Below are 17,208 nucleotides of genomic sequence, written 5' to 3' on the forward strand. Positions count from 1 at the left end.
TATCTCTCTGGCCCCCAAATTTTAATTTTTTTCACTTTTTATTTTTTTTATTTTCTTTTAAATAATAACTTTATTTAAGCACCATGATTACAAACATGATTGTAGTTGGGTTTCAGTAATAAAAATAATACCCTTGGGGCCGGGCGGTGGCGCTGGAGGTAAGGTGCCTGCCTTGCCTGCGCTAGCCTAGGACGGACCGCGGTTCGATCCCCCGGCGTCCCATATGGTCCCCTAAGAAGCCAGGAGCAACTTCTGAGTGCATAGCCAGGAGTAACCCCTGAGCGTCACAGGGTGTGGCCCAAAAACCAAAAAAAAAAAAAAATAATACCCTCCTTCACCAGTGCAACATTCCCCAGACCAATGTCCCCCATATTTCAATGCCAACCCACCATTGTCAACTCCCATCAGTAGTGTTCCCATATTCCATTGTTTTGTGCCCTCACCCCTTTCCTGCTAACTTGTTAGGCACATTAAAAAGTTCAGTGGTTGCATATTAAATCTCATATTACCAGTGTTATTGAGTCTGTGATTTGGATTTACAGCTACCTAACTCTCCCGTACCACTTGTATAACAGAGGCCCCAAACCCCATTACTTTCCTTTCTCATCTTTCTTTCTTTTTTTTTTAATAATATTTTCTTTAAACACCTTGATTACAAACGTGTGTGGTTGGGTTTCAGTCATGTAAGAGAACATCCCCCATCACCAGTGCAACATTCCCATCACCAATGTCCCAAATCTCCCTTCTCCCCACCTCCCCACCCCCGCCTGTACTCTAGACAGGCTTTCTATTTTGAAACCTCATACATTGTTATTGTTAGGATAGTTCGCAATATAGTTATTTCTCTAAACTCATCACTCTTTGTGGTGAGGTTCATGAAGTGAGCTGGAACTTCCAGCCCTCCTCTCTTTTGTCTCTGAAAATTATTGCAAGAATGTCTTTTCATTTTTCTTAAAACCCATAGTTGAGTGAGTCTGTCTGTCTGTCTGTCTCTCTCTTTTTCTTTCTCTCTTTCTCTGACTTATTTCACTCAGCATACCAAATTTTAATTTTTTTTTTTTTTTGTGGTTTTTGGGTCACTCCCGGCAGTGCTCAGGGGTTACTCCTGGCTCCATGCTCAGAAATTGCTCCTGGCAGGCACGGGGGACCATATGGGACGCTGGGATTCGAACCGATGACCTCTTGCATGAAAGGCAAACGCCTTACCTCCATGCTATCTCTCCAGCCCCACCAAATTTTTTTTTTTTTTTTTTTTTTGGTTTTTGGGCCACACCCGGTAACGCTCAGGGGTTACTCCTGGCTATGTGCTCAGAAGTCGCTCCTGGCTTGGGGGACCATATGGGACACCGGGGGATCGAACCGCGGTCCGTCCAAGGCTAGCGCAGGCAAGGCAGGCACCTTACCTCTTGCGCCACCGCCCGGCCCTGCCCCACCAAATTTTAATTTAATTTTTTTGGTTGTGTCAGATGGCACTCAGGGGTTACTCCTGGCAGGCTCAGGGGACCATATAGGATGCTGGGGGATCAAACTTGGGTCCATTGCGTGCAAGGCAAACACCCTACCACTATGCTATCGCTCCATCCCATCTGTTTATTGTTTTATTTTTTTATTTTTTTTGTTTTTGGGCCACCCCCGGCGGTGCTCAGGGGTTACTCCTGGCTATCTACTCAGAAATAGCTTCTGGCAGGCATGGGGGACCATATGGGATGCTAGGATTTGAACCAACCACGTTAGGTCCTGGGTCGACTGCTTGCAAGGCAAACACTGCTGTGCTATCTCTCCGGCCTCATCTGTTTATTTTTTGATGTGTAGAGTTGAGCTATTTTGTGATGAAGGAGCCTACAGTTTTTCACTTGAGACCTTCAGGAATTTACTGTTTATTGACTGACATCTAATGTCTTCAGCAAGATATAATATTTTTTATTTATTTTTAGGCCACACCCAGCAGTGCTCAACATTATAACATTTTTTTTGGGTCACACCCGGCAATTCTCAGGTTACTCCTGGCTCTACCCTCAGAAACCACTCCCGGCAGGCTCAGGGGACGATATGGGATGCCGGGATTTGAACCACCGTCTTTCTGCATACAAGGCAAACGCCTACCTCCATGCTATCTCTCTGGCCCCTCAACATTATAACTTCTAAGTTTGATTACAATATGTTTGAAAATACTTTATACCTACCATTCACCCTAATGTATAATACCCTGTGCTAAACAAAATTCGTTAGAAAAACCCTATCATGTACTTATTCTGGTTCTTCATTGATATATTTTTTTCTACCTAGACTTTATTCTGTCCAATACCTTTAAACTCATATTCCTTTTTAAGCTTTTTTGTGAAACCTTGTTAATTATACATTTAATCTAGAAGTAAATTGTGAGTACTTGTTTTATATTTTGTTTCTTAAAATGCTTTGAGATTAGGTTTTTTGGTCAGCATTAGTAAACGTTTTATCCTTAAACTTTCACATCATATTCAGTTCTGTCTTATGACATTAAAAGCAATTGGTTTAATCTGAGTTTATACTTTTATTTTATAGATTCCATGCAATGGAAAAGCAGCTGATCGCATCCATCAGGATGGAATTCACATCCTTGTAAATATGAATGGTTATACCAAGGGTGCACGAAATGAACTTTTTGCTCTCAGGCCAGCTCCTATTCAGGTAAAGAACTAATAATTATTATTTACAATATGTGTTGGACTAAAATTAGTGATGTTATATCCCCAGCTTGTTTAAAACAGTAGGGTTGGGGTGGCATATAAACCAGGGCGTAGGGGCTGTGGCTTAGGAATCAGTCCAAACTGTGTTACTACATACCTTCTGAACACTGCTGGCGAGCGCTGGAGCCCCCATACACTTTTTGCATGGCCTTGATGGTCTCTGGCACCACAAAGGCCAAGCAGCACTACATTTTCTGATACTCACATGGAAACACGGACCTCGTTGGGCATTAAAAATGTTTAGTAGGGGCCGGAGAGATAGCATGGAGGTGAGGCATTTGCCTTTCATGCAGGAGGTCATTGGTTCGAATTCCTGTGTCCCATATGGTCCCCCATGCCTGCCAGGAGCAATTTCTGAGCCTGGAGCCAGGAATAACCCCTGAGCACTGCTGGGTGTGACCCAAAAACCACACACAAAAAAAAGTTTAGTGAGTTTAGGCCAAAATGCCCATAAACACATGAATATAGAGACATGCATTGACAGTTTGGTATAAACAGTTGTTTTGTTTTGTGAATTGGAAGACTAAGTCTAGCACTTTGAATAGTAGTCTAACATCCTATTTGATTGCTCTTGCTTGCCTAAAGAAATCGATTCTCCTTATTTATCCAGTTTTTGATCTGAAATTTTCTTAAATTTCTTTCTTTCAGGCAATGTGGCTTGGATATCCTGGGACTAGTGGTGCACTTTTCATGGATTATATTATTACTGATCAGGAAACATCGCCAGCTGAAGTTGCTGAGCAATATTCTGAAAAATTAGCTTATATGCCTCATACTTTCTTTATTGGTGATCATGCTAATATGTTCCCTCACCTGAAGGTAGGTAGAAAGACAGTGCTATTGTAGAATTACAATAAATTGTACTTTATTTCCTTGCTATTTTTTGTCTGATTTCTAAAACACATGTCTGAAATTTTTTTTGTTAGAAAAAAGCAGTCATTGATTTTAAGTCCAATGGGCATATTTATGACAATCGGATTGTTCTGAATGGCATCGATCTCAAAGCATTCCTTGACAGTCTGCCAGATGTGAAAATTGTCAAGGTCAGAACCTGAATTATACTGCCATAGAAATAAAGTTTTCTCTGTTTTCTCTAATGATGCAGTATGTATTTTTTCCTAGATGAAATGTCCAGATGGAGGAGACAGTGCAGATAGCAGCAATACTGCTCTTAATATGCCTGTAATTCCTATGAATACTATTGCAGAAGCAGTTATTGAAATGATTAATAGAGGACAAATTCAGATTACAATAAATGGATTCAACCTTAGCAATGGGTTGGCAACTACCCAGGTAAGAAGAGAATGGCAAACCATAATGTTTAACTAAGCGTGCATTTATCTCCTAATAATTATAGGAGGTAAGTATTAGAAGAACATCCTTTCAGTGGAAATCATCTTATAGAGGTTTTTCTGGTAATAGTTTCTTGGTTTTCTTGTTTGTGGTTTTTACTTGCAGAGATGCCCCAAATTAAGATGATGTTATAACTATTTAAAACATTTTCCTTCTCTCCTTCCTTCCCTTTGCTCATACCTGGCCCTGGCTTTAGGGGTGACTCCTGCAGGACTCAGGGAAAATTATGTAGTGCCTGGTACGGAACCTGGGTCAGCTGCATGCAAGGCAAGCTCTTTATATGCTGTACCATTTCTTCCCCATCTTGGGGGCCAGCATTAGGCCTTACCTGGCTTGCTCAGAGTTTAACTCTTGGCTCTGTGCTCAGGGGTCACTATATAGTGTTAAAGATCAAACCTGTGTCAGCTGCGTGCAAAGCAAATATCTTCACTGTACTATATCTCTATGGTCCCCAAACTTAATATTTTCTCATAGCTCATTGATCTGACAGATTATATTCTTTTGAATCTTAAGGATTCTTTATTAAGAAAAAGATTATGATAACTTTAAATGTCTGATCATGTTTTTCTAGATCAACAATAAGGCTGCAACTGGAGAGGAGGTTCCCCGTACTATTATTGTGACTACGCGGTCTCAGTATGGATTACCAGAAGATGCAATTGTGTATTGTAACTTTAATCAACTATATAAAATTGATCCTTCTACTTTACAAATGTGGGCAAATGTGAGTATGTGTATATAATTTTTGTTTGCTTTTGGGCCACACTCTCTGGTGCACCTCCAGGGACTGTATAGGGTAGCTGGGGAATTGAACTCACGTCAGCCATGTGCAAGGCAAGCACCCTACCATCTGTACTGTTCAACTGGCCTCATTTGTACATGAATTTTTGTTTTTGCCCACACCCAACTATGCTTGAGTTCTATTCCCACTCAACAATTAGAGGTTTTTCCTGGTAGTGCTCAGTGGTGAGGATTATATCAGGATACTCAGCTCACTGAGCTTTTGCTCTGGCCCTTTATTTTATTTCCATATATCTAGTGTCTAGAGTAGGGGTCCTCAAACTTTTTAAATGGGGCCAGTTCACTGTCCCTCAGACCATAGAAGGGTCTGACCATAGTCAAAACAAAACTTATGAACGAATTCTTTTTTTTTTTTTTTTTTTTTTTTTTGGTTTTTGGGCCACACCCAGTGATGCTCAGGGGTTACTCCTGGCTACGCGCTCAGAAGTCGCTGCTGGCTTGGGGGACCATATGGGACACCGGGGGATCGAACCGCGGTCCGTCCAAGGCTAGCGCAGGCAAGGCAAGGCACCTTACCTCTAGCGCCACCGCCCGGCCCCACGAACGAATTCTTATGCACACTGCATATATCTTATTTTGCAATGAAGAAACAAAACAGATACAAATACAATATGTGGCCCGCAGGCCATAGTTTGAGGATCACTGGTTTAGAGATTAGTAAAATGTCTGTAATAGGCTCATCTTGCTGAAATAACCTTTTTCTAATAGCTGTTGAGTTCACTATGCATTTTTAATATTAAATTTCTTATTTTGGGCTATACCCAGTGACGCTCAGGGGTTACTCCTGGCTTGGGGGACTCAGGGGGATCGAACTGTGGTCCATCCTAGGTCAGACGTGTGCAAGGCAAATACCTTACTGCTGTGCCATCTTTCTGGCCCCTAATATTAAATTTCTTATTTTAAACACTTTGATTTGCTTATATTAGTTATTTCTGGCATTCAATGTTCCAGCACCAATCCCATCACTAGAGAAACATTTCTTCTACAGTTGTCCTCTCTGAAGCCTGTCTATTGGCAGGCAACAAATCATTTACTTTATATTGCTTGGCACAAATAAATGGTAATAAAATTGTTGGAAAAAAACTTTATTTAGGGGCTGGAGCGGTAGCACAGGCTAAGGAGTAACCCCTGAGCATCATTGGGTGTGGCCCAACCCCCCCCCAAAAGAAAAAAACTTTATTAAAAATTTTTGTGAAAATTGTCATATTTTGCAGTGGGTCAGTATGTGATTGAAAATTCATTATTGACTTGTTAGTTGGGTTTACATGGTTTCTATGATAATTGTATTGTAATTTTGTATATTCCTACTGCAAAGTCAGTATTAAAACCATAAAAGTGTCCAGAACTTGGAGGATCATATGGCAACAGTAGCATTTCATGGACATTGCTGCCAGAACTTTTGGAAGTACAGAGGCATAAGAGAAGGTGTCATGGCACATCCTGGCTCTAGCAGGGGTCTCAAACTCAATTTACCTGGGGGCTGCAGGAGGCAAAGTCGGGGTGATCCTTGAGCGCAAAGTCAGCAGTAAGCCTTGAATATTGGGGTGTGTGACCCAAACAACTAAAACAAAACAAAGCACAAAAAGATTCCTCTAGGGCAGGGCCACAAAATGTTGTACAGAGGGCCACAAATGGCCCACGGGCCGTGAGTTTGAGACCCCTGCTCTAAAGAGTCCTCAGAGATGTTAGCCACTAAACCAGCATACCTGGTGTTTTTGGTGGTTAGAAGTCTGCAGTGATTAATGGAAAAGCAGTTGAAGGGTGTGACTGCGTGGGCAGCTGCCAGGCTTCAGCAGGTCAGGGGATTGCACTACTGCAGCTGCCAGCCCTCCCTCCCAGGTCAGCTGCAGACTGGTATATTTGAGTTTCTGCTGTTTTTTGTCTCTTTCCAGAGAGTTTTAGATTAGCCTCTGGCTCTGACTTATAGACAGATATGGCTCCCGATTATGGGTATGGCTCTCTGCATTTCAGATGAGTTTTGGGCAGTGGTTGTAGCTCATTAATAGAGTGCATACCTTACACAATGAGGCACTCTGATTTCAATTCCTTGAAAACCTCTCTCTCCAAAGAAAATAAAATTAATTGTAGAAACATTAAGAACCTTTTTTTCATTTTGTTAACAAATAATGATAAGGTGCTATATGATAATTATGTTCACTTTTGTAGTTTATATTATCACTTCTATTTAAGCACTAGGAAACATTATAGTTTGTTATTTACATTATTTATAAAAATGGACAACTTATGCCAGATTTAGCTCACAGACTAGCTTAGCTGATTGCATATTTTCATGTATATTAACTCATGTTTAACTTATTGTAGATAATAACTAGGAAGTGACTGATAAATGTCATTATTATTTTCTTTTTTCTTTTGGCAAGAGAGACCTAGGCAGTGCTCAGGAGACTATATGGTGCCAGGTATAAAGTTCAGAGTCTTTTAGTCATGTGTGCATTTTGTTTTAGCCTTTTGAGTTATATACCTAACTGAAGCCAACACTTTTAGTGTGGAATAAGAAGGACCTTGGATAGGGCCGGAGCGGTGGTGCAAGCAGTAAGGACCATGGTTCGATCCCCCCGCCCATAAGGTCCCCAAAGCCAGGAGCAATTTCTGAGTACATAGCCAAGAGTAACTTCTGAGCATCACTGGGTGTGGCCCAAAAAGAACAAAAGGACCTTGGAAAGTTCTAAACTTTGTTCCACATAACTGGCTGCCCTCTTTTTTCTTTTTTTTTTCCCAGGAGTGGACACACCTTATGGTGCTCAGGACATACTCCTGGCTCTTTGCTTCATGATCAGTCCTGGCAGGGCTTGGGGGACCATATGGTGTGCTGGAGATTGAGTGTGGGTTGGCTGTGAGCCTGGAAAACAGCTTACCCACTATACGATCTCTTCAGTCCCTAATTGGCTCTTCTTTAGATCTGGGATGAGGGACCCTTTTTCTGCCAACATTCATTTGTATAGTGGGCAATACAGCATAGCCATATGGACCCATGGCAACGGTGTGGCAGTTCTGTCTTATATAATGGGTGGTTTAGCCCAGTGTGTGTGTACACATACGTGTGTACATGTGCTCATGTGTGCGTGTATGTACTGTACAGGTACCTGTATTTCCTAGTATTGGGAAAACATCTGAAAGACAAAGTAATTTTTATAAATTGTGGCAGATTTGTTTGGTAGGAAAACTATCTGAACTTATGTAAGACTTATTTCATTAATTCATTAATTATTTCATTAATTCATTAAGTGTGAATATTCTACATCTCCATAGTATTATATAATATATAAGCATTATTTAATTTATTTTTGGTTTAGGGGCCACACTATTGTTCCCAATAATCAATCCTGTGGTACTTGGGGATCATCCTGTACCAGAGATATAACCTAGGCCTCCTGCATGCAAATGACTATACTTCAGTTCTTTGAGCTATTTCTGCAGTCCCAGCAAGTATTTTTTAACATTTTTTTAATATTCATGACAGTATTTCTATTTTGTTTGTTTTTGTTTTTGGGCCACACCTGCTGTGTTCTAGGCTTCTGCCTCTGCACTCAGGGATCTTTTCTGGAGGCATGGGGACCATGTGGGGTGCCAGGGATCAAATCTGGGTTGGCTCTGTGCAAGGCAAGAGCCCTACTGGGCTGAACTATAGCTCCAGCTCCCATTTTTATTTGGGTTTCTGTCTATGTCTGGTAATGCTGTAGTTGCTCTTTAGAACTCAGTGTTCTGGGACTCATTCCTTACAGTGGTTTGGGAACCACGTGGTGCTTGGGATCAAACCGAGGACTCACACCTGTTGAGCTTGTTTTAATCTGTACTACCTTTAAAATACTGAACTATTTAAAAATCTGGTATTCTTCTGTTCCTATGATTCTTCAGGACAGACTGGTAAACCTCTGGGTCATTGATTAGAGAGAGAGATTTTAGTCAGGGGTTGGCAAATTGTGGCCTATGGACCAATTCAACCCAGTAAAATAGGGCTTTATCAACTTTTTATTGTTTTTTTTTAAAAACAAATTTATTTAAAGAACATGCATCACATAGTTGACATAGTTGATTGTAATACATTTGTTTCTAAATAAGGGAGAACACAGTTATTAAAAAGTATAGAAAAATAAAAAAGGAAGAAAGTAAATTAAAAAAATACATTGACAAGTTAATTTGTGAAAATTTTTTATCTCCAAATGTCCTTAAGGCATTTGCAGGTCTAGTAAGCTTTTGTTGCTAGCTTACAATTCTGTTATTTAATTTTTTCCAAACATTAAGTGACCTCAGCTATACATTGGCTTTCAAATTGGTGTGTTCCAATGGGGATGACAGCATCAAACAAATAAAGTTATCCAGGAATTCAAAGCACTATCAATGATACTAAAGTTTTTGCAGGGTGTGTTCTCAGCTGCCAGGTCTCCCAGAAGTGGTAGAATGCTGGGTGAAAGGAGACATTGCCTGCACTCACTTAAAAAAGCTCTAGTGGTATCAGTCTAAATGCTAGAATACCTGGAGTTCGGTCAGACTGATGTCTATAGAGAATTGCAGAGGACTGGTGAAGCAGGGCCATAGGCAAAGTGGTGATTGCAGGGTGGCAATTGCAGGTCTAGCTTCAGGAGGGCGGCGAATGTGACTCGCCCTCTCCCTGTAATTTCCAACTTTCAGCAGCTTGGTCTGTATGGCTTGGTTTATATCTCTTTCAAGAAAGGAGTGAGTCTGTGGAGCTGGCTCAGTGTGAACATGGCCTTGGCTTTTTTTTTTTTATAGTTGAGCCTATGTAAATATTGTTGATGGCTGTTTTCTATAGGTCAGAGTTCATATGGCTGAAAACTGAAAAAGATTTGCTCTCTAGTCTTTTACAGAAACAATTTGTTGATATCTGATCTAGATCAGGCAAATAAAGGACTAAATTATTTAATGGCACAGGAAGGGATTTAAATTTTGAATTCGATGAGATTAGTAAGGTGTTACTTACATGTGTTAACCCCAGTTAGTCCCCCTGAGTGCTGACAGGTGTAATCCCCAAGTACAGAGCCAGCACTAAGTCATGAGCAAAGCCAAGTGTGACTCCCAAAATAAAAAAGATTAGAAAAATTGAACTGGAAAATTTCATCATCACTAACCACACTGTCGGTTTCAATTCCTATAAGACGTAGCTGCCTTAGATTTTGCCAGTTAGTAACTTTGTGCTGTCTTATATCTCTCTTCCTTCTTTGAACTCTGGGGATAGTTAAGCAGAACTCAGTGCATATGGGAGGAGTCATTGACTCCCTGGCAGTTTTGGTGGAGGCCACCGAGGCCTGGCGATTCTTAGGAGCTATGTAATATATGCATAATAAGGGTTGAACTTGTTCTGGGATATATAAAGGCAGGTGATCCAAAGATTTGATTTATCTTCTGATGCTAAAGGAAAACTCTTAATTTATTTACTCTGATTCATCAAATACTTAAATTCAGTAGGCTTCTATCTGGTAGAATCATTACAGGATTGGGGGAAGTCATGCTTTGGAGATCAGAATGGAAATTAATAACTCTCATTTCCCTGTTCTAGATTCTGAAGCGTGTTCCCAATAGTGTGCTCTGGTTGTTGCGTTTTCCTGCAGTAGGAGAACCTAATATTCAGCAGTATGCACAAAACATGGGCCTGCCTCAGAACCGTATCATTTTTTCCCCTGTTGCTCCTAAAGAGGAGCATGTAAGGAGAGGCCAACTAGCTGATGTTTGCCTGGACACTCCACTTTGTAATGGACATACCACTGGAATGGATGTCCTGTGGGCAGGAACACCTATGGTAACTATGCCAGGTGAGTTTCTGATAAATCAATGAAATCTGACCTCTTGAATATTTCCTTTTATTTTTTTTTCTCGGTGGGATTAGATAGGACTTGAACTCAGTGTCTCTTAACATGAGAGACATGAGCCCTTCTCTTGAACGACCTCCCCAGCCCAACCTATTTTTTGCTATATTTATTAGTGCTCAGTGCTTACTCTTGGGTCTGCTAAGGGATCCTGTTAGAACTTTAGGGCTCATTTGTGATGCTGGGTATTGAACTCAGGTTAGCTATGTGAAAGGCAAGTGCTCTCTACCCACTGTGCTATCTCTCTTGCCCACATTTCCTTTGGGAGAGATACTTCCTGGTGAGATTATTGAAAACAATATTTAGGGCAAGATCACAGTAAATAAAACTTAGAGAATCTCAGCATACTATTGTCAACTGCATTTTGTGGAAACATTAATTTTAATAACTACTAGGATCAGGACAATAGTACATACAGCCTTTCATGTGATGTGGCTGAGCTGAGTTCGGTTCTTGATATCCCATATGGTTTCTGAGCCCACCAGGAATGATCTTGTAGGGCAAAGCCAGGAGTAAGCCTTATATACTGACAGGCGTGGCCCCAAAACAAAAATAAAAAGAAAGAAAGCCCAAACTACTGTACTATTTACATTCTTAGATGTGTAATTAATTGCCGTCTTATTACAGGAGAGACTCTTGCTTCTCGAGTTGCAGCATCTCAGCTCACTTGTTTAGGTTGTCTTGAGCTTATTGCTAAAAGTCGACAAGAATATGAAGACATAGCTGTGAAACTGGGAACTGATCTAGAATAGTAAGTAAACTTCCATGAATAACTTAAATATATGGTCACGTGAAGGAAATAAGGAAAATTTCTAATGTTACAAAACTAAAATTTGAATGGAGGGTAGATGATTATAATCTAGCTATTAACCTTGATGGCTATATTTTCTGATGGGAGAGCTTTCTAAACTTGCATTAATGAAGGAACATTTTTCCATGTGAATGGCTGAAAATTATGTCAAAATACTATTTTTACTACAGAAATAGCCAAAAAGTGTCAAAATATTAATAGATACCTTTATAAAGACTAAAGAACATTTTTATTTGGGTTTTTTTTGGGCAACACCCAGTGTTACTCCTGGCTAAGCGTTAAGAAATCGCTCCTGGCTTGGGGGACCATATGGGACACCCACGGATCGAACTGTGGTTTGTCCTAGGTTAGCACATGCAAGCAGATGCCCTACCGCTTGGACCACCACTCCGGGCCCCATTTCATTCATTTTTGAGTTTGGGGGCCACACATGTCAGTACTCAGACTATTTTGGCTCTGTTCAGGGATCACTTCAGGCAGTATTTGGGTCAGGCACATATGTAGTGCAGGGTATTGATCTGGGGTCAGCCTCATGTAAGGCAAATGCCTTAACCCCTCTATTCTTTGTTCCAATTTACATTTTAACTTCCCTGATAGGAAAATAAGTTAGAAAATGATCAGACCACTTATTTACTTAGAAATACAAATGACTTAGACCAAGATTTTCTACCTCTATAGTAGAAATGTGGCCTAAAATAATACCGAGGTATTCCTTTAATTTTGGGTTGCCTCTCTAGTAATGCTCAGGAAATCCATGTGTAACTACAGTGATACTCATCCAACAAAGTGGGTAGTTCAGTGTTAGGACTTGAGGGTGAGGTACTGCATAAGCCCTCTGGTGCTGGGGCCCACGAGGGCCACCCCGGTGGTGCTTCAGAGGCTATATGGTGCTAGAGATTGAAGAGGCATTGGGTAAATGTACGTACTCTATGTTCTTTACTATCTTCTTAGCCACTAAAATGCTTTTAAGTATGTGTTCACTGATGAGATAGCATTGAGGCACCAACCATTTTACATTACTTTTGTTTTGGCTTTTGGGGTACATCCAGTAGTGCTCAAGGTTTTAACTCCTGTGGTCTACTGTATGCAAGACAAGCACCTTACCCCCTGTAACATCTCTTTGGCCCAGTATTTTAATGAAGGAAGATAGTTTTTATTGAAAGAAATCTATATGTAAGGGGAGAAAACCTGTTATAATGGGTTTCCTCAGAGTAGAGAAAGCAGAGGAGAGAGAAAAGAGTTGTGTTTGCTCAAGCACTGTTAGAAGTTAGTTATTCCTGAATGCATAGCCAAGGGTAACTTATGAACATCAACGGCATCCAAAGCCATGATAACAGCAATCATAATAATAATGTTTTATATTATAAAATAAGGACCAGCCCTGTTTCCTTCCTTCCTTCCTTCCTTCCTTCCTTCCTTCCTTCCTTCCTTCCTTCCTTCCTTCCTTCCTTCCTTCCTTCCTTCCTTCCTTCCTCCCTCCCTCCCTCCCTCCCTCCCTCCCTCCCTCCCTCCCTTCCTTCCTCCCTCCCTCCCTTCCTCCCTCCCTCCCTTCCTTCCTCCCTTCCTCCCTCCTTCCCTCCTTCCGTCCCTCCGTCCTTCCCTCCCTCCTTCCGTCCTTCCTTCCGTCCCTCCCTCCTTCCCTCCTTCCTTCCTCCCTCCCTCCTTCCTTCCTTCCTTCCTTCCTTCCTTCCTTCCTTCCTTCCTTCCTTCCTTCCTTCCTTCCTTCCTTCCTTCCTTCCTTCCTTCCTTCCTTCCCTCCCTCCCTCCCTCCCTCCCTCCCTCCTTCCCTCCTTCCCTCCTTCCCTCCTTCCCTCCTTCCTCCTTCCTTCCTTCCTTCCTTCCTTCCTTCCTTCCTTCCTTCCTTCCTTCCTTCCTTCCTTCCTTCCTTCCTTCCTTCCTTCCTTCCTTCCTTCCTTCCTTCCTTCCTTCCTTCCCTCCCTCCCTCCCTCCCTCCCTCCCTCCCTCCCTCCCTGTCTCCCTCCCTGTCTCCTTCCCTTCCTCCCTTGTGTTTTTTTTGTGGTTTTTGGGTCACATCCGGCAGTGCTCAGAGGTTATTTCTGGCTCCAAGCTCAGAAATTGCTCCTGGCAGGCACAGGGGACCATATGGGGCGCCAGGATTCGAACCGATGACCTCCTGCATGAAAGGCAAACGCCTTACCTCCATGCTATCTCTCCGGCCCCTCCCTTCTGTTTTTTGACCCTCTCAGCAGGGCTTGGGGCTTACTCTGCACTCAGGAAACACTCCTATCGGTGCTGAGGGGACCATATATGATGTAGGGAATTGAACTCAGTTTGGCTGCCTATATGTCAAGCACCTTACTCAATGTACTACCTTTCTGGCCCCAGTCAATCCTTTTTTAAAGGTAGTAACCAGTTGGAATGAAAAAGGCAGAATAGTTCTTGGTTATACTTATTCGGAAAGATATTTTTAGAGGATGCAAACATCAAGTCACTTATTTGTGGGATCTAGATATAGCTCACTAATAAAAGCACATGCTTCACACGTGGAACATTTAGGTTTGCTCCTTGCAAAAATAATTATTAGTATCAGATGTGATTCTGTACCTTTTCAGCATGGAGGTATTTGGAACCAATCAGAAAATAAGTTTGGTCCCATGATGAATTTCTATTTCAGATTTTTTTTTTCCTGATTTGTAAATATGACTTTCTTTTTAATTACTCAGCCTGAAGAAAGTTCGTGGCAAAGTCTGGAAGCAGAGAATATCTAGCCCTCTGTTCAACACTAAACAATATACAATGGAACTAGAGAGGCTGTATCTACAGATGTGGGAGCATTATGCAGCTGGCAACAAACCTGATCACATGATTAAACCTGCTGAAGTCACCGAGTCATCCTAAATAATGACTGTATATACAGCAAGGCACCCCTGTACTTGAGCCTCAACCTGGGGGGAAAGGGAACCAGATTATGAACTTTAACTCCTGTATAGTATCATGTTGCAGATGGGTGACACTTGATGAATATAGAATAGCACAGCCAGACTTGCATCCTGCATGTTGGGAGACACAGAGATGGGAAACTGCTGTTTCACAGGGAATCTCCATAGAATTTGGCAGTAACCTGATGGAGTATGTGTCTGGAAGTTCTGACCTCCCTCGGTCTTTCATAAGATGGTTAGAGTGGAGGGAAGATAAGGATTATCCAGCTATTATGTGATTTATGGATTGTGTACTCTGACTTGATTTCTTTATATTTTGGGGAATTGAAGCTTTTTAAAATGTTTGGTTTCAGTTATTTTTATTCATGTGAAGTGATTATCTTGAGATAGGGTTTTAAGCTAAAGATCATGGTAAAATTTCTGAAGTCTACAGATTAATAGGGACTTTGCTGGTGTAGTCTTTTTTATAGGTTTTATAAACCACTTGAGTCTATATCAGTTTTAGTGTCTTTGAAGCGTATCAGTGCAGTGTTGATGATGACTTTTTTCTGTTCTGTTTGCCATTTCCTTTTCTTGTTCTCTTCTGACTTTAAATTTCCTCTCATATCTCCTAACAAATCCAATCAGGCTCAGAATGTCCTAGGGTTTTTTTTTTAACACATCTGGTGCCAAATGAAAATTCTTAGGAGTGATTGTTACTAAGGGCACAGTTGTGGTACTGTCATTAATAATGGTGTAGGATTTTTTTTGCCTACTTTTGATCTATTTCATCAGTGTTCTGTTACCTTTGATTGCCCCTTTCTTTATGCTGCTTCCAGAAGTGATAATTGTGTGATAAGATTTTTACATTCTTTTCTTGTTTGATTTTTTTTTTAAGTTGAGTCCTGTTCTTCCTATTTCTTTCAGCAGAAATGAAATCCCAGGTAAGTATAAGAATTCACATTTTATCAGTAAGTTAGTTATTTCTCATATACTAAATATTGTCCATTAAAAATTTATAGGTAAAGTCTGAAGGGTCAGTTGTTTTGGTATTACATAATAACCGTCTTCTGAACTCTGTCTTGATGTCTATATGGATTCAGCCTTAGTAGTGAACCACTCTGCTATATGGTTTGGACTTGAGCCCTCATGGAGCTTGAGTTCTAGGTTTAAAAAAAACAAAAAACAAAAATAAAACTGTTGAACTTCAATAAAAGATTGAGGGCTTGAAACGTAAACAAGCCAACATATGTTGATATGTTTTGTCTTTGCTGTACTGCATGTATGCTATTCAGTAACAGATAATTTTTTTCTGCTATTAGCTTTCCAGATCATAATGTCTTTCCAAAGTGTTGAGGCAGTGCACCTATTCTGTAGTTGCAGCTGATGCCTGAATGTATCATAGTTGACAAATATTGATTAATAAGAACTTGAACTTGAATTTCTGATTTTTACTGTTAACCAAAATCTGTGCAAGGAGTCTCATGTAATTCTTAGCCAGAATTACATGTTAACGAACTGTGTACCTTTTAACAATTGTAAATCAAGAAATAATCAGTGTAGGGGTTTCTTAATTTATTTTTCTAATACCTGATTGAGGTATCAGGTAAATTAAAGATTGTTGGAATGGAATGATGTGGATAAGCTGATATTTGAACTTCACTGAACTACTTGATATGGAATAGGAGGATATACTTCTGATGCCCTTGGAGCTGTGTAACCTGACAGACATTTTTTACATAGCATATCATTTGTTCTACAGGGATGGACTTTTTCCTGGCACAAAATGTTAAGCCGCTCTGAAGCTTTGCTTATTGTAACAGGCTTTTGTTTCCAGGTTACATTGTCTGTGTGGAAAACTTAATTCTGAATAGAAATTATTACTGAAAACTAATAGTTTTTTCTATTATATTCTGCTTTATCATAAAGGTAAAATGTTTAAATCGTGGTACAGAAATTCAGATGTGTCTTGCGATCTTTAATCAATAAATGAATGATTTGCCCTAATGTAACTAACTTATTTTGTATTCTGTTATACTAAGTGCTGGATAGAATAACAGGGTTATCCAATGATGAAATCTACATTTGAGCAACTCCCGAACAACAAAGAGACCAGATTTTCACATGACGTTCATAATTTGTTTCATAGCCAAATGTAGTGGCTTGGCATATGATCCATTAAAACAGGAATACCTTTGACTTCTAGCACACCTATTCATTTGGTTCACTTTACTAGGACAACTCCAGCTTCATCTAGCTTGTTTGCAGTGTCTTTTTTATTATAATTGATTATTGGCTAAATATTTTCCTTGTTTGTAGTGTCCCTCTTTGACTATTTTTGACTTAGCTAAATTATTTTCCTCCCTGCTTGCTCCTTATTTGAGTAGTATTTAGAGGCTGGTGGCTAGTTTTTCAGACATAAAGGTGGAAATGTTTCCAGTAAAATAATTGGATAATTCCCAACATCTGTGTATTCTTTTTTTTTTTTTTTGTGCTTTTTGGGTCACACCCGGCAGTGCTCAGGGGTTATTCCTGACTCCAGGCTCAGAAATTGCTCCTGGCAGGCATGGGAGACCATATGGGGGGCCGGGATTCGAACTGATGATCTCCTGCATGAAAGGCAAATGCCTCACCTCCATGCTATCTCTCCGGCCCCTACATCTGTGTATTTTTTTCCTCAAAGTACTAATGTGGATTTGTGCTTATTTCGGGAGGGGTCTTACACAGCAGCACTCAGGGGTTATTCCTGGCTCTGCACTCAGAAATCACTCCTGGCAGGCATGGAGGACCATATG

General features: G+C 40.6%; 1 protein-coding gene across 3 annotated transcripts in view; it reads left to right on the forward strand.

The window, feature by feature from the left end:
- Positions 1-16,420, forward strand: part of OGT (O-linked N-acetylglucosamine (GlcNAc) transferase) — a 53,414-nt gene extending 36,994 nt beyond the window's left edge. For 2 of the 3 annotated variants that reach the window (XM_049767163.1, XM_049767164.1), the window contains exons 15-22: positions 2,542-2,667; positions 3,375-3,545; positions 3,653-3,769; positions 3,849-4,019; positions 4,651-4,803; positions 10,417-10,669; positions 11,351-11,474; positions 14,219-16,420. In XM_049767163.1, the coding sequence (XP_049623120.1) occupies positions 2,542-2,667; positions 3,375-3,545; positions 3,653-3,769; positions 3,849-4,019; positions 4,651-4,803; positions 10,417-10,669; positions 11,351-11,474; positions 14,219-14,393 (1,290 nt within the window). In that variant the 3' untranslated portion in view covers positions 14,394-16,420. Of the gene's footprint in view, positions 1-2,541; positions 2,668-3,374; positions 3,546-3,652; positions 3,770-3,848; positions 4,020-4,650; positions 4,804-8,194; positions 8,318-10,416; positions 10,670-11,350; positions 11,475-14,218 lie in introns of those variants that run through there. The other variant, XM_049767165.1, reaches the window with a different exon arrangement.
- The last annotated feature ends 788 nt before the right edge of the window (positions 16,421-17,208 follow it).

The sequence above is a fragment of the Suncus etruscus genome, chromosome X (assembly GCF_024139225.1).
Source record: "Suncus etruscus isolate mSunEtr1 chromosome X, mSunEtr1.pri.cur, whole genome shotgun sequence".
Classification (NCBI taxonomy): Eukaryota; Metazoa; Chordata; class Mammalia; order Eulipotyphla; family Soricidae; genus Suncus; species Suncus etruscus.